The sequence below is a fragment of the Hordeum vulgare genome, chromosome 2H (assembly GCF_904849725.1).
Source record: "Hordeum vulgare subsp. vulgare chromosome 2H, MorexV3_pseudomolecules_assembly, whole genome shotgun sequence".
In the NCBI taxonomy this organism is placed as follows: Eukaryota; Viridiplantae; Streptophyta; class Magnoliopsida; order Poales; family Poaceae; genus Hordeum; species Hordeum vulgare.
The window spans coordinates 628,428,625-628,456,049 of record NC_058519.1 but is presented as its reverse complement, the minus strand read 5'-3'; the positions used below and the strand labels follow the sequence as shown (position 1 = coordinate 628,456,049).

At 48.5% G+C, this 27,425-nt stretch overlaps 1 protein-coding gene across 1 annotated transcript; it reads left to right on the top strand.

The window, feature by feature from the left end:
- The first annotated feature begins 10,003 nt into the window (after positions 1 to 10,003).
- LOC123430976 (probable xyloglucan endotransglucosylase/hydrolase protein 12) lies at positions 10,004 to 11,291 on the top strand. The gene is made up of 2 exons (XM_045114799.1): positions 10,004 to 10,329; positions 10,441 to 11,291. The coding sequence occupies exons 1-2, from the start codon at positions 10,060 to 10,062 to the stop codon at positions 11,038 to 11,040; spliced, it is 870 nt and encodes a 289-aa protein (XP_044970734.1). The 5' UTR covers positions 10,004 to 10,059; the 3' UTR covers positions 11,041 to 11,291.
- Positions 11,292 to 27,425: the final 16,134 nt, after the last annotated feature.

The following is a 27,425-nucleotide window of genomic DNA, read 5'->3' as shown; positions in this document are numbered from 1 at the left end:
GTCTGTCTTGTCATCTACTCCCACGATGTTTCTTTTCCCTGAAAGAACTATGTGGCGTTTTGGCTCATCGGACGATATCTTCTTTTGCTGATTTCTTTTTCTCGTTTTTGTAGACATGTCCTTCACATAAAAAACCTGAGCGACATCATTGGCTAGGACAAATGGTTCGTCCATGTACGCAAGATTGTTGAGATCCACTGTTGTCATGCCGTACTTTTGGTCTACAACTACCCCGCCTCCTGTCAGCTTCACCCATTTGCACCGAAACAAAGGGATCTGAAAAGTAGGTCCATAGTCAAGTTCCCATATCTCCTCTATGTACCCGTAATATGTTTCCAAACAGTGCCCATTCTCGTCTGTTGCATCAAAGCGGACACCACTATTTTGGTTGGTGCTCTTTTTATCTCGGGCAACCGTGTAAAATGTATTCCCATTTATCTCATACCCTTGGAAAGTACATATAGTCGAAGATGGTGGCCTGGACAAACAGTACAGCTGATCTCCAACGGTGTCGTCATTCATGAGATGTGTCTGCAACCAACTATCGAAAGTCTTCTCGTGTTCCCCTTTAATCCAAGAGTCAGCCTTCCCCGGGTTTTCGGAGCGTAGAATATTCTTGTGTCTCACGATATACGGAGCCACCACGATGGAATTGTGTAGAACTGTGTAGTGTGCTTGAGAGAAAGAATCCTCGTCCATACATACTTTTGCTTTCCTTCCTAGTGTGCCTTTTCCTGTCAGCCTACCCTCATACCAAGATTTAGGAACACCAATCGGCTTAAGGTCAGGAAGAAAGTCCACACAAAACTCAATGACCTCCTCTGTTCCATAGCCCTTGGAGATGCTTCCTTCTGGCCTAGCACGGTTACGAACATATTTCTTTAAGACTCTCATGAACCTCTCGAAGGGGAACATATTGTGTAGAAACACAGGACCGAGAATTCTAATCTCTTCGACTAGGTGAACTAGGAGGTGTGTCATTATATTGAAGAAGGATGGCGGGAACAACAACTCAAAGCTGACCAGACATTGGACCACATCAATCTGCAACCCTGATAGACTTTCTCGATTGATTACCTTCTGAGAAATTGCATTGAGGAATGCACATACCTTCACAATTGCCAGGCGAACATTTTCCGGTAGAATTCCCCTCAATGCAATTGGAAGCAATTGCGTCATAAGCACATGGCAGTCATGAGACTTTAGGTTTTGGAATTTTTTGTCTTTCATATTTACGATTCCCTTTATATTCGACGAGAAGCCAGTCGGGACCTTAATACTGAAAAGGACTTCAAAGAAGATTTCCTTCTCTTCCTTAGTAAGAGCGTAGCTGGCACGCCCTTGAAACTGCCCTGGACGCATGCCATCTCTTCCTTTATGACGTTCCTGGTCCTCCCGTGCTTCCGGTGTATCTTTTGACTTCCCATACAAGCCCAGGAAGCCTAGAATATTCACACAGAGATTCTTCGTCAGGTGCATCACGTCGATTGCCGAGCGGACCTCAGGGACTTCCCAGTAGGGTAGCTCCCAAAATATAGATTTCTTCTTCCACATGGGTACGCGCTTATCAGGGACGTTAGGAACAGGTTGGCTGCCAGGACCCTTTCCAAAGATTATTTTTAAATCTTTGACCATATCAAATACTTCAGCACCAGTACGGATGACAGGCTTCCCCCGGGGTTCTACCTTGCCATTGAAATGCTTGCCTTTTTTCTTTAAGGATGCTTGGGCGGAAGAAAACGACGATTGTACGGGTACACATTCTTCCTACATTTGTCCAGATATATACTTTCTGTCTGATCCAAACAGTGCGTGCATGCATTGTATCCCTTGTTTGAGTGTCCTAAAATGTTACTAAGAGCAGGCTAATCATTGATGGTTACGAAAAGCAACGCCCGAAGGTCAAATTCCTCTTGTTTGTGCTTGTCCCACACACATACACCTGGTTCGGCCCACAGCTGTAAAAGTTCATCAACTAATGGCCTTAGGTACACATCAATATCGTTGCCGGGTTGCTTTGGACCTTGGATAAGCACTGGCATCATAATGAACTTCCGCTTCATGCACAACCAAGGAGGAAGGTTGTAGATACATAGAGTAACGGGCCAGGTGCTGTGACTGCAACTCTGCTCCCCAAAAGGATTCATGCCATCTGTACTCAGACCAAACCATAATTTCCTTGCGTCACCTGCAAATCTCGGGAACTCTCTCTTGATTTTTCTCCACTGCCGATCATCAGCGGTGTGCCTCAACTTATCGTCTTTCATACGATCTTCCATGTGCCATCGCAACAACTTCGCATGATCTTTATTTCTGAACAGACGTTTCAACCGTGGTATTATAGGAGCATACCACATCACCTTGGCAGGAACCCTCTTCCTGGGTGGCTCGGCCTCAATATCACCAGGGTCATCTTTTTTGATCTTATACCGCAATGCAGTGCATACCGGGCATTTATCCATATTCTCGTACTTCTCACTGCGGTAGAGGATGCAGTCATTAGGGCATGCATGTATCTTCTGCACGTCTAATCCTAGAGGGCAGACAAGCTTCTTTGCTTCGTACGTGCTGGCGGGAAATTCGTTCTTTCTTGGAAGCATCTTCTTCATTAGTACCAGCAACTTTTCGAATGACGAGTTAGTCACACCGGTCTCTGCCTTCCACTTCAGCAATTCCAGTGTGCTACCCAGCTTCTTCTGGCCATCTTCATAAGTTGGGTACAACAATTTGTTGTGGTCCTGTAACATCTGCTCGAACTGCAACCTCTCCTTTTCTGTGTCGCAACCTCGTCGTGCATCAGAAATGACCCGGCCAAGATCATCAGCGGGCTCATGTGGTTCCCGTTCTTCATCCTGATCTTCTTCTTCATTGTCTTCCATTGCGGTATCAGCATACTCAGGGAACATAGATCGGTAGTTGTCATCATCGTTCTCTTCTTCTTCATCGTCGTCTTCCATCATAACCCCTCTTTCTCCGTGCTTGGTCCAAACATTATAGCCCGACATAAAACCGGACCGAAGCTGGTGGCTCTGAATGACTCTTGAGGAAGTGTAATCCTTCTCATTCCGACATTCAACACATGGACAAAACAAATAGCCACCACCATGCTTGTTCGCATCGGCTGCATCTCGAAAAGAATGCACGCCTTCACTGTAAGCGGCTGTGCATCGATCACCGTACATCCATGGATGGCTCATCTGCGTTATACGACAGTATATCAAATACAATCACGATCCTAAAAATTAGTACCGCACGGTCTATACGAGGAAATATAGTTGCTAACCTTTTAGAATAAGTAGAAATAAAGAGGAAGAGGTTTAAGCGTGGCTCGGGCATCTCATATCGTAGTTGTGTTCGGTGAACTGAAGCGGCATCGCTCTAACACACATTTCAACAAACACCTCTAGTGCATCCAAGAAAAATGGAGAGCTAGCACACACCCACACTCTTCCATCCAAGAAAAATGCAAGGAAGAGGGGAGAGGGGGGCTGTGGCCAATATATATAGGCAGAGGACTTTAGTCCCGGTTTGAGACACAAACCGGGACTAAAGGTGGCGCACATGCGGGCTGCACACCGCATAGCCCTTTAGTCCCGGTTTGAGACACAAACCGGGACTAAAGGCTCCTTACCGGCCGGGACAAAAGCCTCGTGGGCGGCATTGCGATTTTGGGCGACGTGGCCGGGCCTTTAGTCCCGGCCCAGATGGAGGCCGGGACTAAAGGGTCCAGGCCAAAGGCCCGTTTTCCACTAGTGATAGGGCGGGATTGGGTGCTTGCATGAACTAAAGAGCGAAACCCAATAAAGAATCAGGTAAGGTTAAACACAACTACACGACAACACAACTCTCTTTTTAGGGCTACATGACACCACAACAACAATAATCTATGTACGTGTTTGGTAGGCGTAGTTGCTGGGACTGTTCCATGAAGTCTGGGTAAACAAGGCTTGGCTGAGGTAAAACATACACAAAACTAACATATGCATTTAGTTTGGTTGCATGCAAATACTCTTGGTTGCTTGGGTTTCCCTCTAGGCATGTTGTTTGGTTGCCCTCTTGTGAATGCGCAAACACACAACCTGTTGTTTGGTGGTATGCACCGTCAGTTGTCTGGTAACCTCTTCAACACGGAGCTGAGGTTACGAGCACATAACTGCCTCAGGAAAAACACATATAACAAAACGTAGAGCAGATATAAATATTATGCCACACATAACAGATCAGTTCAAAAATAGCAGTTCAATACTATAGTAAAGCACCTCGAGCAAGTCGAGGTTGTCTTAGGGGTTCACGACGAAGACATCATCGTGCTTCCCGCACCTGGTCACCACTTTAATTTCATCATCATTGAACATGATGAACTTCAGCATGCCAGAAGTGAGCAAATTGAAGGTCACCATGAAGCCTATCTTGATCTGATGGGCAATGGCGAAGCTGGCCCAGCCCTAATCGAGGGTGACCCTACCATTCAATAGCCGGACATTCACCCTCCAGGAGCAACCAGTGTTCGTCTTTATCTCGAACCGCTGTGGCACCAATGAGAAGTGCTTTATGAAGTCCAGCGGCATAGGTATGGTCTCCAGAGGGGGGGGGCATAATCACCTTGCAGACGTTGGTTGGCCCTCCCACCTCATGGCAGCGGCCATAGCCGGCGCTTGCCGCCAGGGGATCCTTTGGTTGGGCAATGCCCGTGCCAAGGCTCTGGACACGCGTCACCTGGACGAGCAACACCTATGAGGGTGGGACCACGTCCTTGCCCTTGTCTTGCTCCTTTGGTGGCACTCTCTGTCATGGGAATGACCCTGACAATAGTACCTAGGGATACGAACAAGGGGGCGAATTCTAACTAGGCGCACTGGATACACTCGGATGTACGAGTTTAGGCCCCACTCGGAAGTGGTAACAACCCTACGTCTCGAGGCTGATGTTTGCTTATGGAGTATGAAAGAATACAAGGTGCTGAACCCTTGAGCTGGAGCCCGGGAGTGGCTTATATAGTACATGCCACGACCGGCCGAGCTTCATTACGAGGTAATTAATGCTAATAAATAGGGAAGTTAGTAGAAACAACACCTATAACTCTCGACGTTACTGGTAACGCGAGCCTTCACTGCACTTCATGTGATGGATTAAGTCCTTAGCCGTTGCAGCCTCTTCGGTGCCTTCTCCTTGCGGTGGTCTGAGTGCCAGGATGCATCCGACTGACACAAGGTGATCCGATTGACTCTAGGCAGGCCGAGTGACGGTTGCTGAACCGAGTGAGGTCGAGGCTACACCGGTGACTTTAAGGACACTGATGTGCGAAAGGGGTCCTCGGTGGGCCTAGGGAAGCAGGTCCGTAGGCCTACCCCTAATGTAGAACCCCATTAGAAGCCCCCGAATCGGTTGAGGTTTTGCAGACCGAGTGAATGACTCCCTTCGCTGTCTTCGGTGTTTTGGAGATTCTTGGGCTGTAGCTCGAGGTTGCGTCATTCGGACTCTCGGCATACCTCCACAGATTCAAGAGTGACGTATTCCTACTGCTCGGTCATACAGGTATGCCCGCAGTCGGTAGTGATCTACTATCTTTCAGAAAGATAGATTCCACGAGTTGGGCGAACGAGAGCTCTGAACTCTACGTGCTCAATCAGCGAGTTGGGATGGATCCCTCTCGCATTGAGGCAAGGACGATCAGGTCGTCCTCACTGATTTCCTAAATGATCGGGGTCCCGCGGGGGACGAGCGAAAAGAGCATTCGGCTCACCTCGTCACACGCCCTGGATACGTAATCCATTCGGGATATGAGGCGGGACGGTTTTTTCTGCAACTTTTGAATTGAGGGAGCGCGCGCGTGGGCGGCGGTTTTGGTGGAGACGCAGGTAGTGGAAGTAGTGGGTTGACGCCTCGATTTCCACGCCTATGATGTCGCTGTCATGCTACACTGCACGTCATCCTCGGGATAATTCAGATATTCTTGATGGGGAATTCCCCGTTGGGTATTTAAGACGCGAGGTGGAAGGTAGAGGAGACCGCGCCTCAGAATCAGGTTCTTTCCATTTCCGCTTCCTCCTGTTGCCACCAAGAACAAGAGCCGCCGGCTGCCCCCATCGATTCCCGACCCCGACCTCTCCGTCGCCTAGCATGGGGAAGGGAGCAACGTCGAAGGCCGAGCGGCCCAAGAAAGGGTCGTGTGGATCTTCCTCGAGCGCCGGAGTGCTCCCGCGAGGATGGATCCATGGCTACTGGATGCCGACCCAAGTCTCGGAGGGGTGGTTGCTGGAGCTGGAGGGTGAAGGCTTGATCGGCCAGGGAAGCTGGCGACTGCCCGGGGACGAAGAGATACATCCGGCGTCCCAGAACAATGAGCGAGTGCTCTTGGTGACCCACATCAAGAGAGGTTTTTCTCTACCTCTGTAACCTTTTTCAGAGCGTTTCTTGCTTTCTTCAGAGCTCAGCTCCATCACCTGCCCCCAATGCTGTCTCGTATCTAGCCGCATTCGTGTCTTTGTGTGAGAACTTCCTCGGGTTCCACCCGCATTGGGGTTTATTCAAGCGCCTGTTCACGTGTCGAGTGATGACCATGAAGAAGTCTCCCTCCTCGGGGAGAAGAACCAATGTAGCGTAGCTTTGTGGTGGCTTAGGCATTCCACTCAGGGGCAAGAGTAGCTTCCCCTAGATGAGTTTCCCGGACTCGGTGAAGAAGTGACATGACTCTTGGTTTTATTGCCGAGACGTCCCAGTCGGCGAGGGTCACTCGGGCCTACCGGCCTATACTGTTGATAGGATCCACCCGGCCCCTACCTACCGACGAAGATATCTTGATGATAACGGTTGTTTCCTTGATCCGGAAGGGCGTGAACATGATGGAGACCTCTAGCGTAGGATCCAGCCTCTTCAGGCCAGAGTGCACCCAATGTGGAAATATGAAGGGCTGGATGATCCGACTCGAGTCCATCCTGAGGAGCTAGGGGAAGAGGCAGTGGAGAACAAACTCAAGGCCATTAACCCACTGAGTGATAACCCCAGGGGCTCCACGCATGTGCTTCCTTTGCGGCGGACAATCAACCGAATGAGATAAGTTGTCGAGCATATGTACCAAGTGGATCTCTTCGTTGTTTCAACTCCCATTTGTGATTTTGCTTCCTTCATTCGGCAGGCTTTCACAGGGCTGGTCAGTTCCATACCGGCAATTGACCACTCGCCCATTGACGTGGAGAGTGACACAGAAAACCAGGATGCCGAGCTCCCGGAGGGCTTGGAGTACCATGAAGACGATGAAGGCGACGATGAGGAGGAGGAGGAGAGCGAGGAGGAGTGTGGAGACGAGGCGTAATCTTCTCCGTCTGACGAAGTCTAGGTCAAGACCCGTTCCAAGGCGTGCCAGGACCCTTAAGTCCGCACATGCGGCCCTAAGACTCCATTGATGGTGAAGCCGAGTGCATCGGCCATGCCGACTCGCAGCTCCAAGCGGGGTTGGAGCAAACCCGAGGCGCTGCCGGAGCAGGCCACCAAGCAACCCAAGATCTCGAGCTCCAAGTCTCGTAAGGCCGTTCTGTCGCGCATCAAGTTCGACGTGCATGTGGCTTCGATGAAGTATCTTTACTGGGTGGTTTGTCCTGGTTTGAATATTGTCTTGCGAGTGGTGATCGGGCTTTGTTGTTTCTGTTGTAGGCCTGATACTTCGATTGCTTCACTGGATCCCAAGACCTCTGACAAAGGTAGAGCTGATGTTGATGTCGCTTTATTGAAAGGTAACGCTTGAGCTTTTCCACCAATTCATTGAAATTTGGGCTTTGGATATTCAAGTGGTCTTTGGACTGTCTTGTGGACGTGTGCAGAGTCGCAGGACGTGACTGAACTCGACGCTGATGTCCCTTATGCAACTAGAGAAGTGCTGAAGCAGGCTCCGACTCCTAGCCGAGTGAGCATCAAGGCCAAGAGTCATGTGGTGCAGGAGGTCGCTTCGGATGGGCCGTTAGTAGGACAATATCAGCTTACCACTTCATCATTTGACCCTAAGGATCACAACATCTTCCAGCTCCACCATACCCCGGAGGACCAGGAGGGGGCGCGCAAGGAGGCCTTGGCTCAGCTGGAAGTGATGGTTGGGCGATTGAAGGAGGCGTACGACGCGAGTGAAGCCGTGACAAAGAACATTCGGGTAAGTCCTTTACACACGTCTTTATTTTTGAATCTGATCCTTAGTAGGAATCCTGAGTGGGCATGCCCAGGGGCACACCCACTGGATGTTAGTGGGGGCGTGCTGAACGCATCCACTGAGTGTAGTCCCCGAGGCTATCATCGACTGTGTCAGTCGACGGTAGTATTTTTTTCTTTGTATGTTTGACAGTCTAATAGGGTGCGGAGCCATTTTCTTTCTTCCATCTTTCGAGTGGGGGCGCGTTGAGCACACCCGCTGGGTATAGTCCCCGAGGCTACTGTCGACTGGTGAAGTGAGCAGTAGTCTCAGTTTCTTTGTTTTGATTAATAGGGTCCGGTCGGAAACGGATCCTTTATCCTCTATTATGTTAATTACGTTACAAGGTTGGGGCTTTACCACTTGAGTTAATTACGTTACAAGATTGGACGAATCCCGTACAAATGCTCAATCTGAATGACGATTCCTTATGAATGTTGAATATTTGACAATCTTTCAGTTTGTAGTTGAGAACAGAAAAACTGAAGAAGCACTACCCTGTCATTTTCATCTTCTATCAAGGTTATGTCCTGAGCATACATGTGTTCAATGAGGTTGTTTCTATGAAAATTGTCCCGAACAGAAGAGACCCCGTAAATAGAATTGCATTTTACTATAGTTTTTTTTCTCTCTTTTCCTTCCGTCTCGGCGAGCCGTCTCCAGGCACGTCATGCCTAGCCCCGGTGCCGCCCGCCTCGCCCCCGCCTCGTCCTAGCGCCGTCCGTTTCCGGCCATGCATGCGGTGGAAGAGTCCGTCCGTTTCCGGCCATGCATGCGGTGGAAGAGTCCTGCGTCGCCCGTCCCTGATTGAGCTCGGCACTGCCCGTCCCCGATTGAGCTCGACGCAATCCGTCGCCGCGCGAACCTTTTTCGTCGTGGCCGCGCAAGCTCCCCCACCTTGCCCCGCTCTTCTTCGGTGCCGCCCCACCTGATTCGGGCCGCCGGTAGCCTGCTCCATCCTGCCCGTGGACGACCTTGTCTCGGCAGTGGAGGTCGAGCTGACCGCAATTTGGACCGGTGGCGACAAATTCTGGCGTGCGGCGGCTTCTTCTGACATGCGGCGACGGATTCCGATGAGTTCCAGGTAGATTCCGGCCAGTTTCGCGGCGGCGCGTTTGCTCCGACGAGGTTTGACCAGTTTATGGGTTGAACTGTATACTGCCTCCAAAACTGCACATATAAGGTTTTCGCGCGCGGATGGATTTATCGTGCCCCCTTAAAAAAATTACGGATCAAACAAGTTTTATGGGGTCTGTTCCGCGCCGTTTTTTCGATTGAAACTATAAACACCTCTTTTTTTTACGAATTTGACCAGTTTACGGAGTCTGCTAGAGATGTTCTAAGCATGTACTCCATCTGTATTTTAGTGATCTAAACGATCTTACATGCTGATTTTTTACGTCAGTTATGTGCTGAGTTGTCCTGTTTTTACTCTTCTAATTAACTGACCCCTCCTAATTAACACCCCCTGAATTCGACGGGGTGTCCCTCATCTAATGACTTGGTATCACATCTCATCAGTTTGGTATGCAACCAAATGGAAGTACGGAACATCGTTGTGCTGGCCACTAAGCACGTCAAAGACTATTTCCAGCTGATATAATCAATTAAAAACAGTATGATAAGCCGACAACAGGCACTCGTACATGCAACCTGAAGAGAATATTAAGACATGGCGCTAAGTAAGTAACCCAGCTACGTACTACTACTACGACGTGCGCACCAGAAACTTGCTTTTGACTGAAAAATAATGAGCACAGATCTGCAACACAGAGACGATTATATAAAGATCCGTCCCCCCTCTGCATTTTCATCAAGTCTTCTTCACATACACTTCCTACACCACCACAAATAAGTAGGAGAGAGGGGGAAACCAAGAGAAGATGGTGAGCTCGGGGAGGGCGCTCCTCCTTGTGGCGGTGGCGGCGACGGCCGTCGGCCTGGCCGGTGCGAGCTTCCGGGACAACTGCGACATCAAGTGGAACCCCGAGAACGCGGCCTTCTCCGAGGACGGCCACGGCCTGACCATGTCCCTGAAGAGCAACTCCTCCGGCTGCTTGTTGCAGACGAAGAAGCAGTTCATCTACGGCAGCGTGTCCACCCTCATCAAGCTCGTCCCGGGGAACTCGGCGGGCACCGTCACCACATACTACGTACGTATCTATCCTATCGTGCTTAATTACCTATACTTACGACGAGCTTGTACTGCAATGCTCATTGTGTGTGTGCATCGATATATAATGGATTGATTGCAAATAATTCAGACATCGTCTGTGGGGGCTGACCATGACGAGATCGACTTCGAGTTCCTGGGGAACGAGACGGGGCAGCCCTACACGCTGCACACCAACGTTTTCGCCGACGGCGTGGGCAAGAAGGAGATGCAGTTCGTGCCGTGGTTCGACCCCACGGCCGACTTCCACGCCTACACCATCTCCTGGACGCCGTGCATGATCGTCTGGTACGTGGACGACGTCCCCATCCGGGTGTTCCGCAACTACCGTGACAAGGGCATTGCCTACCCGATCAAGCGGCCCATGTTCGGCTACTCCAGCATCTGGTCGGCGGAGGACTGGGCTACGCAGGGCGGCCGCGTCAAGGCCGACTGGTCCAAGGCGCCCTTCGTCGCCGGCTACCGCGACATGGTCCTCGACGTCTGTCCCTGCGACGGAAGCGACTCCTGCGTCTACGGCTGCGCCGGGGCCTTCGGCCACGGCGGGCGGCAGCAGAACTGCGCCGGCCTCACCGACGAGCAGCGGGGCAAGATGCTGTGGCTGCAGAAATATCACAGGATCTACGACTACTGCGTCGACTACAGGGACAACAAGAAGCCCGGCCCAGAGTGCAGCCTGCCGCAGTACTGACCATCCAGCTGCTGCCTGATCGTGGAACGCACCAAGGAAGCGTTGGTCAGCCGGAGCCGGTCTACCACTACTCCTTACAGGGCCCATTAATTGAATCCATTGGGACTTCATTTATTATTATTTTTGATACATATATTTTTGTTTTCAAAGATTTTTTATTCTTGTTGCTGCCCAGATGTTCCTTCCCAAATTTTGTAACTTTTCAACAGCTCCACCGTATATCTATGTGTACATGTATACTTGTATGTATATTTGCATTAATTATATGCTATGATATACATGGATGAGTAATTTATAGCCTTTGCGCCCCATTGAAGCGGGCTGACCACCCCTTCGCGTGGCCTCGCCGCGACTATTTAAGCAGTGTGTCGGCACGCACAGAGCCGGATTCCCCTCCCCGAACACGGTCCTCTTACCCCCCCCCCCCCCTCCCCTCCCCTTCCCCGTCACCTCACGGAGCCCTTTCTCCTCCCGGAGCGGCAATGTCGAAGTCATGGTTCCCTGCGCCGGTAGGCGGCACTGGTGGAATTCCATGTTCATTCCGATCATGCCATCGCTGCCCTCGCTCTCCGGGACCATCTGCACCCATTTGGCCCGCTCCTCCGGCAAGGAGAAGATAGTCTTCTCTTCCGACGACGGGGAGGACCAACCGCAACAGCGACCCATATCCTCTCGGAGATGGCTCTGACGGGCGAAGAATTCGTCCATCAAATGGAGATCATTACAAAGTGTTCGATCCATCAGATGGGCCCAACGCCATCATTGTCGTCGGAGGAGCCACCGTCTTCACCGCAAGTATGCATGAAAAGGGAGCCGACATCCCCGCTCGATAGGTGAAGGATGAGTCGGCGTTCCCATCGCGCAATCGCACCTTCCACATTAGCGGCCGCGTGAATCGGGAGCCGACGTCCTCCCCAGCACCTCAGTGGCATGAAGGACGAGCAAGCGTCGCCCCCGCCACACAACCGCTACGTGCGGATTGGCGGCCCCTCATCATCACCACGATGCCATCTTCGCCCAATTAAATAGGAGTTGTCGCTTGCGATCGCGATCAGTGTCGTCACATCCTACACTACCTTAGAGGAGGGGGTTATGGTTGTGCATTTGGCTCTCGGGTCATGATATCCGAGGTAGAGCGCACGGTGAGGGTGTCCGGGATTAAGGGGTCCTCAGGTAGTCAGCTCGCTTCGTAGAGGCCTGTTGGGGAACATTGCATGTGATACGTCCATTTTGCATCATGCTTTCATGTTGATATTTATCGCTTTTTGGGCTGTTATTACACTTCACGGTACAATACTTATGCCTTTTCTCTCTTATTTTGCAAGGTTTACATGAAGAGGGAGAATGCCGACGGTTGGAATTCTGGCCTGAAAAAGGAGCAAGTTTGAGATACCTATTCTGCGCAACTCCAAAAGCCGTGAAAATCAACGAGAATTTATTTTGGAATTTATAAAAAAATACTGGGCCGGAGAAGTACCAGAGGGGAGCCATTAGGAGGCCACAAGCCTGCTAGGCACGGCCTCCCCCTGGCCGGGCTTAGGGGGCTTGTGGGCTCCCTGGTGGCCCTCTGGCCCCCTATTTTGCTACAAGAAGGGTTTCGTTCCAGAAAAAATCGAGAAGAGACTTTCGGGAGGAATCGCCGCCGCCACGAGGTGGAACTTGAGCAAAACCAATCTAGAGCTCCGGCAGGGTCGTCCTGCCTGGGAAACTTCCCTTCCAGAGGGGGAAATCATCGCCATCGTAATCACCAACACTCCTCTCATCAGAGGGGACTCATCACCATCAACATCTTCATCAGCACCATCTCTTTTCCAAACCCTAGTTCATCTCTTGTAACCAATCTCCACCTCGCGACTCCGATTGGTACTTGTAAGGTTGCTAGTAGTGTTAATTACTCTTTGTAGTTGATGCTAGTTGGATTACTTGGTGGAAGATTATATGTTCAGATCCTTGATGCTACTCATTACCTCTCTGGTCATGAATATGATTATGCTTTCTGAGTAGTCACTTTTGTTCCTGAGGACATGGGATAAGTCATGCTATAAGTAGTCATGTGAATTTGGTATTCCTTCGATATTTTGATGTGTTGTATGTTGTTTTTCCTCTAGTGGTGTTATGTGAACGTCGACTACATAACACTTCACCATTATTTGGGTCTAGAGGAAGGCATTGGGAAGTAGTAAGTACATGATGGGTTGCTAGAGTGACAGATGCTTAAACCCTAGTTTATGCGTTGCTTCGTAAGGGGCTGATTTGGATCCACTAGTTTAATGCTATGGTTAGACTTTGTATTAATTCTTATTTCGTAGTTGCGGATGCTTGCGAGAGGGGTTAATCATAAGTGGGATGCTTGTCCAAGTAAGGGCAGTACCCAAGTGCCGGCCCACCCACATATCAAACTATCAAAGTAGCGAACGCGAATCATATGAACATGATGAAAACTAGCTTGATGGAAATTCCCATGTATCCTCGGGAGCGCTTTACCTCCTATAAGAGTTTGTCCAGGCTTGTCCCTTGCTACAAAAGGGATTGGGCCACCTTGCTGCATCGTTGTTACTATTGTTACTTGTTACCTGCTACGAATCATCTTATCACACAACTTTCTGTTACCGATAATTTCAGTGCTTGCAGAGAATACCTTGCTGAAAACCACTTGTCAGATCCTTCTGCTCCTCGTTGGGTTCGACACTCTTATCGAAAGGACTATGATAGATCGCCTACACTTGTGGGTCATCAGCATGGGAAACAAAAAAATTCCTACGTGCAAATACGATCTATCCATGATGATGACCATCTACGAGAGAAGAGTTTCAATCTACATACCCTTGTAGATCGCTAAGAGGAAGCGTTCGAGAACGCGGTTGATGTAGTGGTACGTCTTCGCGATCCAATCAGGAACCGTCCCTTGATCTCCCGATCAAGTGCGGAACGGACGGCACCTCCGTGTTCAACACACGTACAGCTTGGTGACGTCTTCACCTCCTCGATCCAGCGAGCGATGGTGAAGTAGTAGCTCGAGTCCTTCGGCAGCACAACAGCGTGGTGAGGTGTTGGTGGTGACAGCTGAGCATGGCTTTGTCGTGGGGTTTTGGAGGAGAGAAACTACCAGGGAGAGGTGGTGCAGCACCGCGGCCAGATTGTCGTGTGGCTGCCCTCTCTCTACCTCTCTATATATTTGGGGAAGGGAGAGGGGAGGGCGCCCTAGGGTTTCCCCTTAGGGTCCGGTGGCCAAGGGAGGGGAGAGGCGGCGGCTAGGGTTGGATGGCCCCTCCCACTTGGGTGCCTTGCCACCCAAGTTGGACTGGTGGCGCCCCAAGGAGAAGCCCACCCCCCTTCGGCTGAAGTGGGTTGGGGAGAGGGGCTGCGCCCAGCCCCCTGATGGGCTCCGGTGCCCCCTCTCCTTGGCCCATGAGGCCCCCCAACAATTTTCGGGGCCTCCTGAAACCCCCTTCGGTACTCCGTGAATCCCTCGGTACACCTTAGAACACTTCCGGACTCCGATGACCTTCATCCTATATATCAATCTTCACCTCCGGACTATTCCGTAGTTCCACGTCACGTCCAGGATCTCTTCTGGGACTCCGAACAACCTTCGGTCACCAAAACTATGACTCAATTATGCTTATATCGTCACCGAACCTTAAGTGTATAGACCCTGCGGGTTCGAGAACTATGTAGACACGACCGAGACACTCTCCGGTCAATAACCAATAGCGGGACCAGGATGCCCATATTGGTTCCTACACATTCTACGAAGATCTTTCATCAGTTGAACCTCAATGTCAAGGATTCAATCAATCCCATATGCTAATCCCTTTGTCCATCGGTATGTTACTTGCCCGAGATTCGATCGTCGGTATCTCCATACCTTGCTCAATCTCGTTACCGACAAGTCTCTTTACTCGTTCCATAATACATGATCTCGTGACCAACTTCTTAGTCACATTGCTTGCAAGCTCATTGTGATGTTGTATTACCGAGTGGTCCCAGAGATACTTCTTTGTCAGACGGAGTGACAAAACCTAGTCAGATTCACGCCAACCCAAGAGACACCCTCGAAGATACCTGTAGAGCACCTTTATAGTCACCCAGTTACATTGTGACGTTTGATACACACAAGGCATCCCTCCGGTGTCCGGGAGTTGCATGATCTCATAGTCATAGGAGCATATACTTGACATGCAGAAAACAGTAGCACTAAATTGACTAGATCAGAAAATAGTAGCACTAAATTGAGAGAATGATGTGATCCCGTTATCAAATAATAACTCATGTCTATGGTCAGAAAACCTTGACCATATTTTATCAATGATCTAGTCCATTAGAGGCTTACTAGGGACAATGTGTTGTCTATGTACCCACACATGTATTTGAGTTTCCAATCAATATGATTCTAGCGTGGATAATAAACGATTATCTTGAACAAGGAAATTTAATAATAACTATTTTATTATTGCCTCTAGGACATATTTCCAACTAGGCCGGCCTAATGGGTCGTAGTAATTGGACGTCGGACTGTGTGGTCATCTCGTATACAAGGAGGAAAGCACCGAACACCGACGTGACGTCCAAGTAAGGTATACTATGTCGGTCCATCCGCCCTCAGCTCGAGGCCGGTTGTATGTAACCTTAGATCCCCTTGTGGCTATATAAACCATATATAGGCCCTCATCCATGTGGGCAGGTTGACTTGTCTAGGGTTTCACTCATACGATCTCGAGGTAGATCAACTCTGTAATCATCATCCACATCAATGTAATCAAGCATGATGTAGGGTTTTACCTCCTCAAGAGGGCCTGAACCTGGGTAAATACAGTCTCACCTTTTTCTCCTGCAATCCATCGGTCCAAGGTCCACAGTTCGGCACCCCCTACCCAAGATCTGCCGGTTTTAACACCGACATTAGTGCTTTCATTGAGAGTTCTGCTGATTGGATCGCCGGAAGGATCGATGGCACACTTAGTCATCATCGAGGAGATCCTCAACAAGGATGTTTTCGTCCCCGGACAGATCTTCATATTTGGAAGCATCGTTCTGTACTCCAATCCCATGTTAAACATAAGATAAAATAGAGTCCTAGAGATTTCTTTCTATTATTCGGTTAGTATATCCTCCATATCGTGTGTCTCTCTTGATCTCTTGTACCCGATGTATCCTAGCGATCTTCCTCAACTTGTACGCCAAGGCAGGCTGTCGCCCCTTCTATAAAATCTCGCGGCCACCTATGGGTGGAGATACGCTTCCTCATATGATCATCAGAGCCTATTCCTCCTAGATCGCACATAGATCGCATCTAGCCCCAATGTCGAACCCATCTACCCAAACCGACACCATGAGTACCCTCGGCCCTCCTCCCCAAGAGAAGCTTACCAGGAGCAATTTTCTCCTGTGGAAAGCCATCGTGCTGCCTCAGATCAAAGGCGCACAGATGCAACATTACCTCGACCCGACGAGCCCTGTGCCGCCGGCCACCATCACCGTCACCACTGACGGCAAGGAGGAGCAGTTCGTCAACATGGCGCGCACCCTCTGGTATGCGCAACAGCAGCAACTTCAAGGATACTTGATGGGATCTCTCTCCCGCGAGATCCTTGCCCAAGTCGTCACGCTTCAGACACCGGCCAAGGTGTGGGCATCGATCCATGCCACCTTTGCGGTGTAGACGCAGGCTCAGTCCATCGACACCAGGATCGAGCTTCGCAACCTCGACAAGGGCAACTCGAGCATGACAGACTATCTCGCCAAGGTAAAAGCACTCACCGACGAGATCGCATGTGCATGCCCTCCTCTTTCTGCTGCAGAAATCACCTCTCACATCCTCGCGGGACTTGACCTCAACTACAACCCGGTTGTCTCCACCCTTGCTGCTCCAGTGGAACCTATCACGGTACATGAGTTGTACAGCCAACTCCTTTCCTTTGATGCCCGCATCAACCTCCTTCACGGCCTCCACACTCGCCAATCCTTTGTCAATGCTATCTCTCGCGGGCGAGGCGGTCATGGGCGCGGTCAGCAGGGCTACGGTCGTGCCAACGGCAACACTAGACGCGGGCACGGCACCGATGGATACCAGAACAACCGTTCTGGTGGTGGCAATGGCGGCTACAACCAGATGCAGCTGTCCTCCTCGAACAGGTGGCCTCGCTGCCAACTATGCAAGAAATCGGGCCATGAGGTGTTCGAGTGCTGGCACAGGTATGATGAGAGCTACATACCTGATACACGCCTTGTTGCTGTCGCTGTTCGGGAGCAAGGAGGAGACGACGGCACCGTCTGGTATGCCGACTCTGGAGCCACAGATCATGTCACCAGTGAGCTTGAAAAGCTAGCTCTCCGGGAAAAATACCTAGGAGGTGATCAGGTCCACACTGTAAGCGGCGGAGGTATGCAAATCCATCACATTGGTCAGACTTTGATTAATTCCCCCACTTGCAAACGTGATCTTCTTCTGAAATATGTCTTACATGTCCCACAAGCCGATAAAAATCTTGCCTCTATGTCTCGTCTTACCAATGATAATAATGTTTTCTTTGAAACTGATCCAATTTTTTTATTAAGGATCGGGCAATGAGGGAACTCATCTACCATGGTAGATGCATTGGAGGCCTCTACCCCATCACATCCGGAGCTCTCAGTCGTCATCGTCGTCAAGTCTACTCCGCTTTCACGCCCTCCTTGGCAAGATGGCATCAAATATTAGGACATCCCTCATCAATCATAGTTAAGCAAGTAGTGAATAAAGGAAATCTGTTATTGTCCCATAGTCAACATGAAGAGTCTGTTTGTGATGCTTGTCAATGTGCCAAGAGTCACCAACTTCCTTATCCTAAGTCCACTAGTGTGTCTCAAGCTCCTTTAGAACTTATCTTCAGTGATGTATGGGGTCATGCAAGAGATTCTTTTGGTAGAAAGAAATATTATGTCAGTTTCATTGATGATTACACTAAATTCACTTGGATATACTTGCTCAGGTTTAAGTCTGAAGTTTACTCTGTCTTCCAAGAATTTCAGAAACTTGTCGAAAGACAATTTGATACAAAAATTCTCACGGTCCAAAGTGACTTGGGAGGGGAGTATAAGAAACTCAACTCCTTCTTCCGAGACATGGGCATAACACATCATGTCTCTCGTCCACATGCTCACCAACAAAATGGTTCAGCTGAAAGAAAGCATCATCACATTGTCAAAGTTGGTCTCTCCTTACTTGCTCATGCCTCCATGCCATTGAAATATTGGGATGATGCGTTCATCACTGCCACCTATCTCATCAATCGATTGCCTAGTAGAGTCATTGGAAATACCACTCCTCTAGAGAAACTGTTTCATCAAAAATCTGACTATAACTCCCTGAAAATCTTTGGGTGTGCATGTTATCCAAACCTACGACCCTATAATCGCCACAAACTTGAGTTTTGTTCGACTCAGTGTGTATTCATTGGTTACAACAATCTTCACAAAGGCTACAAATGTCTTGAAGTTGCAACTGGGCGTATCTATATCTCCCGTGACGTTGTTTTTTATGAAACCAACTTTCCCTTTGCTAAGCTTCTTCCCAATGCAGGCTCCCTTCTTCGTGCTGAAATAGCACTCCTTCTAGAATATATGTCCACTTCCGATCACGGGGGTGAATTACTTGAAACTGATCATGTGACTAATTTGCAGCAACAAGAACATCTACATACTGTAGCTCCTGTTGCTCCTACTGATTTTCTTGCAGACATGGGTCATTAGGTGACAGCTTTGGCAGCTGCTTCTGAAGCACCTGGCAGCAGATCCAAGCCTGATCCTTCTAGTCCTATCGACGCCTTCTTGCAAGGGACGCCTGACAGTACTACACGTAGGGGCGACAGTGAAGGCGCGCTCCCTCTGTTCACTCAGACGCAACCATCTGCAAGCATCCGAGTTGTAGACGAACTTCAGGCAGGCTCAGATATATCTAAAACTGCTACAGCAACACTAGCAACTCCGTCGTTGGAACCAACAGAAGCAGCAGTTCCAACACGCATCACACGGTCAAAAAACAAGAGTTTCTAAACCAAAAATGTGATTGATTGTAAATGGATTTATAAGATCAAAAGAAAATCAGATGACAGTATAGACAGATACAAAGCTAGATTAGTTTCAAAAGGGTTTAAACAAAGATTTGGTATTGATTATGAGGATACCTTTAGCCATGTTGTAAAATCAGCTACTATCAGACTTGTGCCGTGAATTGATGTTTCCAGAGGATGGAATCTTTGTCAGCTAGATGTTCAGAACGCATTTCTTCATGGTGAGAAGTGTTCATGCGGCAACCACCAGGATATGAGAATCCAAACAAACCAGGGTATGTCTGTAAGTTATATAAAGCTTTATATGGTTTGAAAGAGGCACCAAGTGCATGGTACTCAAGACTGAGCATAAAGTTGCAACAACTTGGGTTCATACCATCCAAGGCAGATATTTCTTTGTTCATTTGTCATAAAAGTAATGTCACTATGTTCATGTTAGTATATGTTGATGCTATAATTATTGCTAGTTCCAGTTCAGATGACACTACCTGTTTGCTTACAGATTTGAGGCTAGAATTTGCTCTAAAGGATTTAGGATATCTTCACTATTTCCTTGGTATTGAAGTCAAACAGGTAGCCAATAGTATACTTCTTACTCAAGAAAAGTATACCATTGATATACTCAGAAGAGTGGGTTTGGAAAAATGCAAAGTTGTGAGTACTCCTCTCTCGGTCTCAGAGAAACTTACTGTTGACAGTGGAGAAGCTCTTGGTCTTGATGAGGCAACAAACTATAGAAGTGTTGTAGGTGCTTTGCAATATTTGACTCTTACTCGTCCTGACATTTCTTATTCGGTGAACAAAGTCTGTCAATACTTGCATGCACCCAGTAGACCTCACTGGACTGCCGTCAAAAGAATATTAAGGTATCTAAAGTTTACAGAAGGACTTGGACTACAGATTGTCAAATCCCCTTCCATGCTTGTTACTTGATATTCTGATGCAAACTGGGCAGGATGTGCTGATGATAGAAGGTCCACAGGTGGTTTTGCTATTTTTCTAGGGACAAATCTTGTGTCATGGAGTGAAAGGAAACAGGCTACCGTCTCAAGGTCTAGTACTGAGGCTGAGTATAAGGCTCTAACAAATGCTACAGCTGAAATAATGTGGATCCAAACTCTTCTTTATGAACTTGGGGTTAAGGCTCCACGAGCTGCAAGACTCTGGTGTGATAATATTGGTGCAACCTATCTCTCGGCCAATCCTGTTTTTCATGCACTGACTAAACATATTGAGGTTGATTACCATTTTGTCCGAGAAAGAGTAGCACATAAGTTGCTTGATATTTAGTTTGTTCCAACGGGTAATCAGCTAGCCGATGGGTTCACTAAACCACTCACTGCAAGGAGATTGAATGATTTCACATACAATCTGAATCTTGGTAGAGCACCATAGAGTTCAGATTGAGGGTGAGTGTTAAACATAAGATAGAATAGAATCCTAGAGATTTATTTCTATTATTCGGTTAGTATCTCCTCCATATCTTGTGTCTCTCTTGATCTCCTGTACCGTATGTATCCTAGCAATCTTCCTCAACTTGTACGCCAAGGTAGGATGTCGCCCCTTCTATAAAACCTCGCGGCCAACTACGGGTGGAGATACGCTTCCTCATATCCCGCCGACCACCTTGGCCAGGTCGGGAATTTTACCCCCGGTTAGGAAGTCAGGTTCGGGAGCCTAGAGTTCACCACTGACCCCCGGGGAGACCTTATGTTAAAAAGACTTTTATCTCCTTTCGAGGAAGCTGCGGGTCCCGATGCTTCGGCTTTGAAAACCGCGGATCTTGCGACTAGGACGACCTTCAGCCCTAATCCGTCCTTAGTGGCTGACGTGTTCAACACGCCCGAACTCGTCTCAGCCGAATACACCCTGGAGGCGACCTTGAGCGTCGCCGGAGCATCAGTGACATGGGATAACCCCGAACTCACAAGTGGTACGAATTCCACTGAAACCTGAGTACTACACAAACTACTCGACCAGATCCAAGCCATGGGCACGATGAACAATCAAGTTACAATCTACAATCGGATCGGGGTCAAACCCGACGATAGGGAAATTCACGTCCTGCCCATCACGCATTTGGTCAACATTGTCGTGTGCCCGGTTAAAGGCCCTCACACCAACTACCGGAGTTAAGGACGGTATACGTCCCAATCACTGATCATTCGGACTTACCCAATAAACCGGAGTATCTATCTCGCCCCGGCAATATGTTGGGGCCGGTGGCTGATCCGGTACGCGACCCAGAGGGGGACGCGGCCACCGAGGTCTCAGACCCACCACTCACGGGAACACAAAATGTTGTCCCACCCACCACCCAACTCGAGCATAAAGCAAAAGAGTTCGGTTTATCAGTCCCACGTAAAGTCATGCAACGGACATGGGAATCAGTACACCACTTCTGGGCTAGATTCCTCCTCAACAACACGACTGAGGGCCGCGACAAACAGGAGCTTGCTAGCGCCTTCCGGTATCATTGCTATGATGAGGGCATCCTCAATGCCCTCTCCCGTCGCCGGATTCAAACCCTCACCGAGTTAACAATCCCGGTGCTCAAATACTGCGCCATGGAAAGCACTTGGCAAATACAGTAAATGTGCAATGATCCGAGCCTTACTAAGTGATACGTCTCCATCGTATCTACTTTTCCAAACTCTTTTGCCCTTGTTTTAGACTCTAATTTGCATGATTTGAATGGAACTAACCTGGACTGACGCTGTTTTTCAGCAGAATTGCCTTGGTGTTATTTTCGTGCAGAAATCAAAGTTCTCCAAACATCCTGAAAATTTACGAGGAGCATTTTTGGAAAATATGAAAAATACCTGTGCCAAGATCCACCTAAGGGGGTGGGCCAGTGGGCCACAAGCCCTGCCTCCACCACCCCCCTGGTGGCGGTGGGCAAGCTTGTGGGGCCCACACGGCTCTGCCGCCCCCAACCTTGTTGGGGAACGTCGCATGGGAAACAAAAATTTTCCTACGCGCACGAAGACCTATCATGGTGATGTCCATCTACGAGAGGGGATGAGTGATCTACGTACCCTTGTAGATCGTACAGCAGAAGCGTTAGAGAACGCGGTTGATGTAGTGGAACGTCCTCACGTCCCTCGATCCGCCCCGCGAACAATCCCGCGATCAGTCCCACGATCTAGTACCGAACGGACGGCACCTCCGCGTTCAGCACACGTACAGCTCGACGATGATCTCGGCCTTCTTGATCCAGCAAGAGAGACGGAGAGGTAGAAGAGTTCTCCGGCAGCGTGACGGCGCTCCGGAGGTTGGTGATGATCTTGTCTCAGCAGGGCTCCGCCCGAGCTTCGCAGAAACACGATCTAGAGGAAAAACTATGGAGGTATGTGGTCGGGCAGCCGTGAGAAAGTCGTCTCAAATCTGCCCTAAAAGCCCCATATATATAGGAGGAGGGAGAGGGACCTTGCCTTGGGGTCCAAGGGAACCCCAAGGGGTCGGCCGAGCCAGGGGGGAGGACTCTCCCCCCCCAAACCGAGTCCTACTTGGTTTGGTGGGAGGGAGTCCTTCCCCCTTCCCACTTCTTCCCTTTTTTTTTCTTCCTTTGATTTTTTCTTCCTTGGCGCATAGGATTTGGTGGGCTGTCCCACCAGCCCACTAAGGGCTGGTGTGACCCCCACAAATACCTATGGGCTTCCCCGGAGTGGGTTGCCCCCCTCCGGTGAACTCCCGGAACCCATTCGTCATTCGCGGTACATTCCTGGTAACTCCGAAAACCTTCCGGTAATCAAATGAGGTCATCCTATATATCAATCTTCGTTTCTGGACCATTCCGGAAACCCTCGTGACGTCCGTGATCTCATCCGGGACTCCGAACAACATTCGGTAACCAACCATATAACTCAAATACGCATAAAACAACGTCGAACCTTAAGTGTGCAGACCCTGCGGGTTCGAGAACTATGTAGACATGACCCGAGAGACTCCTCGGTCAATATCCAACAGCGGGACCTGGATGCCCATATTGGATCCTACATATTCTACGAAGATCTTATCGTTTGAACCTCAGTGCCAAGGATTCGTATAATCCCGTATGTCATTCCCTTTGTCCTTCGGTATGTTACTTGCCCGAGATTCGATCGTCGGTATCCGCATACCTATTTCAATCTCGTTTACCGGCAAGTCTCTTTACTCGTTCCGTAATACAAGATCCCGCAACTTACACTAAGTTACATTGCTTGCAAGGCTTGTGTGTGATGTTGTATTACCGAGTGGGCCCCGAGATACCTCTCTGTCACACGGAGTGACAAATCCCAGTCTTGATCCATACTAACTCAACTAACACCTTCGGAGATACCTGTAGAGCATCTTTATAGTCACCCAGTTACGTTGCGACGTTTGATACACACAAAGCATTCCTCCGGTGTCAGTGAGTTATATGATCTCATGGTCATAGGAATAAATACTTGACACGCAGAAAACAGTAGCAACAAAATGACACGATCAACATGCTACGTCTATTAGTTTGGGTCTAGTCCATCACGTGATTCTCCTAATGACGTGATCCAGTTACCAAGCAACAACCCCTTGTTCATAATCAGAAGACACTGATTATCATCGATCAACTGGCTAGCCAACTAGAGGCATGCTAGGGATGGTGTTTTGTCTATGCATCCACACATGTAAATGAGTCTTCATTCAATACAATTATAGCATGGATAATAAACTATTATCTTGATACAGGAATTATAATAATAACTATACATTTATTATTGCCTCTAGGGCATAATTCCAACAGTCTCCCACTTGCACTAGAGTCAATAATCTAGCCCTCACATCACTATGTGAATTACATTGTAATAAATCTAACACCCATACAGTTCTGGTGTCGATCATGTTTTGGCCGTGGAAGAGGTTTAGTCAGCGGGTCTGCTACATTCAGATCCGTGTGCACTTTGCATATATTTACGTCCTCCTCCTCGACGTAGTCGCGGATGAGGTTGAAGCGTCGTTTGATGTGTCTGGTCTTCTTGTGAAACCTTGGTTCCTTTGCTAAGGCAATGGCACCAGTGTTGTCACAGAACAAGGTTATTGGATCCAGTGCACTTGGCACCACTCCAAGATCCGTCATGAACTGCTTCATCCAGACACCCTCCTTAGCCGCCTCCGAGGCAGCCATGTACTCCGCTTCACATGTAGAATCTGCTACGACGCTTTGCTTGGAACTGCACCAGCTTACTGCACCCCCATTAAGAATAAATACGTATCCGGTTTGTGACTTAGAGTCGTCCGGATCTGTGTCAAAGCTTGCATCGACGTAACCTTTTACGGCGAGCTCTTCGTCACCTCCATACACGAGAAACATCTCCTTAGTCCTTTTCAGGTACTTCAGGATATTCTTGACCGCCGTCCAGTGATCCACTCCTGGATTACTCTGGAACCTACCTGCCATACTTATGGCCAGGCTAACATCCGGTCTAGTGCACAGCATTGCATACATGATAGAGCCTATGGCTGAAGCATAGGGGACGGAGCGCATATGCTCTCTATCTTCATCAGTTGCTGGGCACTGAGTCTTACTCAATCTCGTACCTTGTAACACTGGCAAGAACCCTTTCTTGGACTGTTCCATTTTGAACCTCTTCAAAACTTTATCAAGGTATGTACTTTGTGAAAGTCCTATCAGGCGTTTTGATCTATCCCTATAGATCTTAATGCCTAGAATGTAAGCAGCTTCTCCTCGGTCCTTCATAGAGAAACTTTTATTCAAGTAACCTTTTATGCTCTCCAAAAGCTCTACGTTGTTCCCAATCAGTAATATGTCATCCACATATAATATTAGAAACGCCACAGAGCTCCCACTCACTTTCTTGTAAATACAAGATTCTCCAACCACTTGTATAAACCCAAATGCTTTGATCACCTTATCAAAGCGTTTGTTCCAACTCCGAGATGCTTGCACCAGTCCATAAATGGATCGCTGGAGCTTGCACACCTTGTCAGCATTTTTAGGATCGACAAAACCTTCGGGTTGCATCATATACAACTCTTCCTTAAGGAAACCGTTAAGGAACGCCGTTTTGACATCTATCTGCCAGATTTCATAATCGAAAAATGCAGCTATTGCTAACATGATTCTGACGGACTTAAGCATCGCTACGGGAGAGAAAGTCTCATCGTAGTCAATTCCTGGAACTTGTGAAAAACCCTTTGCCACAAGTTGAGCTTTATAAACGGTCACATTACCGTCAGCGTCCGTCTTCTTCTTAAAGATCCATTTGTTCTGAATAGCCTTGCGGCCTTCAGGCAGTATCTCCAAAGTCCACACTTTGTTCTCATACATGGATCCTATCTCGGATTTCATGGCTTCTAGCCATTTGTTGGAATCTGGGCCCACCATTGCTTCTTCATAATTTGCAGGTTCATTGTTGTCCAACAACATGATTGATAAGACGGGATTACCGTACCACTCTGGAGCAGCACGTGATCTCGTCGACCTGCGTGGTTCAACAGAAACTTGAACTGGAGTTTCATGATCATCATCATTAACTTCCTCCTCAACCGGCGTCGCAATGACAGAGGTTTCCCCTTGCCCTGCGCCACCATCCAGAGGGATGAGAGGTTCGACAACCTCGTCAAGTTCTATCTTCCTCCCACTCAATTCTCTCGAGAGAAACTCCTTCTCGAGAAAAGTTCCGTTCTTAGCAACAAATACTTTGCCCTCGGATTTGAGATAGAAGGTGTACCCAACTGTCTCTTTTGGGTAACCTATGAAGACACACTTTTCCGCTTTGGGTTCCAGCTTTTCAGGCTGAAGCTTTTTGACATAAGCATCACATCCCCAAACTTTAAGAAACGACAATTTTGGCCTTTTGCCATACCACAGTTCGTATGGCGTCGTCTCAACGGATTTTGATGGTGCCCTATTTAAAGTGAATGCAACTGTTTCTAATGCATAACCCCAAAACGATAACGGCAAATCAGTAAGAGACATCATAGATCGCACCATTTCCAACAAAGTACGATTACGACGTTCGGACACACCATTACGCTGTGGTGTTCCAGGCGGTGTTAACTGCGAAACAATTCCATATTGTCTTAAGTGAGTACCAAACTCGAAACTCAGATATTCACCCCCACGATCAGACCGTAGGAACTTGATCTTCTTGTTACGATGATTTTCCACTTCACTCTGAAATTGCTTGAACTTTTCAAATGTTTCAGACTTGTGCTTCATCAAGTAGACATAACCATATCTACTTAAATCGTCAGTGAAGGTGAGAAAATAACGATATCCGCCGCGTGCCTCCACGCTCATTGGACCACACACATCGGTATGTATGATTTCCAACAAGTCACTTGCACGCTCCATTGTTCCGGAGAACGGAGTTTTAGTCATCTTGCCCATGAGGCATGGTTCGCACGTGTCAAGTGAATCAAAGTCAAGTGACTCCAAAAGTCCATCAGCATGGAGTTTCTTCATGCGCTTTACACCAATATGACCCAAGCGGCAGTGCCACAAAAATATGGCGCTATCATTGTTTACTCTAACTCTTTTGGTCTCAATGTTATGTATATGCGTATCTCTATCAAGATTCAATATGAACAATCCTCTCACATTCGGTGCATGACCATAAAAGATGTTACTCATAGAAATAGAACAACCATTATTCTCAGACTTAAAAGAGTAACCGTCTCGCAATAAACAAGATCCAGATATAATGTTCATGCTCAACACAGGCACTAAATAACAATGATTTAAGTTCATCACTAATCCCGATGGTAGTTGAAGTGACACTGTGCCGACGGCGATTGCATCAACCTTGGAACCGTTTCCTACACGCATCGTCACTTCGTCTTTCGCCAGCCTTCGTCTATTCCGCAGTTCCTGCTTCGAGTTGCAAATGTGAGCAACAGAACCGGTATCGAATACCCAGTCACTACTACGAGAGCCGGTTAAGTACACATCAATAACATGTATATCAAATATACCTGATTTTTCTTTGCCCGCCTTCTTATCTGCCAGATACTTGGGGCAATTGCGCTTCCAGTGACCCATACCCTTGCAATAGAAGCACTCTGTTTCAGGCTTAGGTCCAGCCTTGGGTTTCTCTTCGGCGGATTGGCAACAGGCTTGCCGCTCTTCTTCGAATTGCCCTTCTTTCCTTTGCCGTTTCTCTTGAAACTAGTGGTCTTGCTCACCATCAACACTTGATGCTCTTTACGGAGTTCAGACTCTGCGACTTTCAGCATCGCAAACAACTCGCCGGGAGACTTGTTCATCCCTTGCATGTTGTAGTTCAACACAAAGCCTTTATAGCTTGGCGGCAGTGATTGAAGGATTCTGTCAGTGATAGCTTCTTGCGGGAG

Excerpts from the sequence above, each read along its gene's own strand:
- LOC123430976 (XM_045114799.1), top strand. The coding sequence starts at position 10,060 with ATGGTGAGCTCGGGGAGGGCGCTCCTCCTTGTGGCGGTGGCGGCGACG. Across the intron at positions 10,330-10,440 it reads GCACCGTCACCACATACTAC|ACATCGTCTGTGGGGGCTGA; the intron begins GTACGTATCTAT and ends CAAATAATTCAG.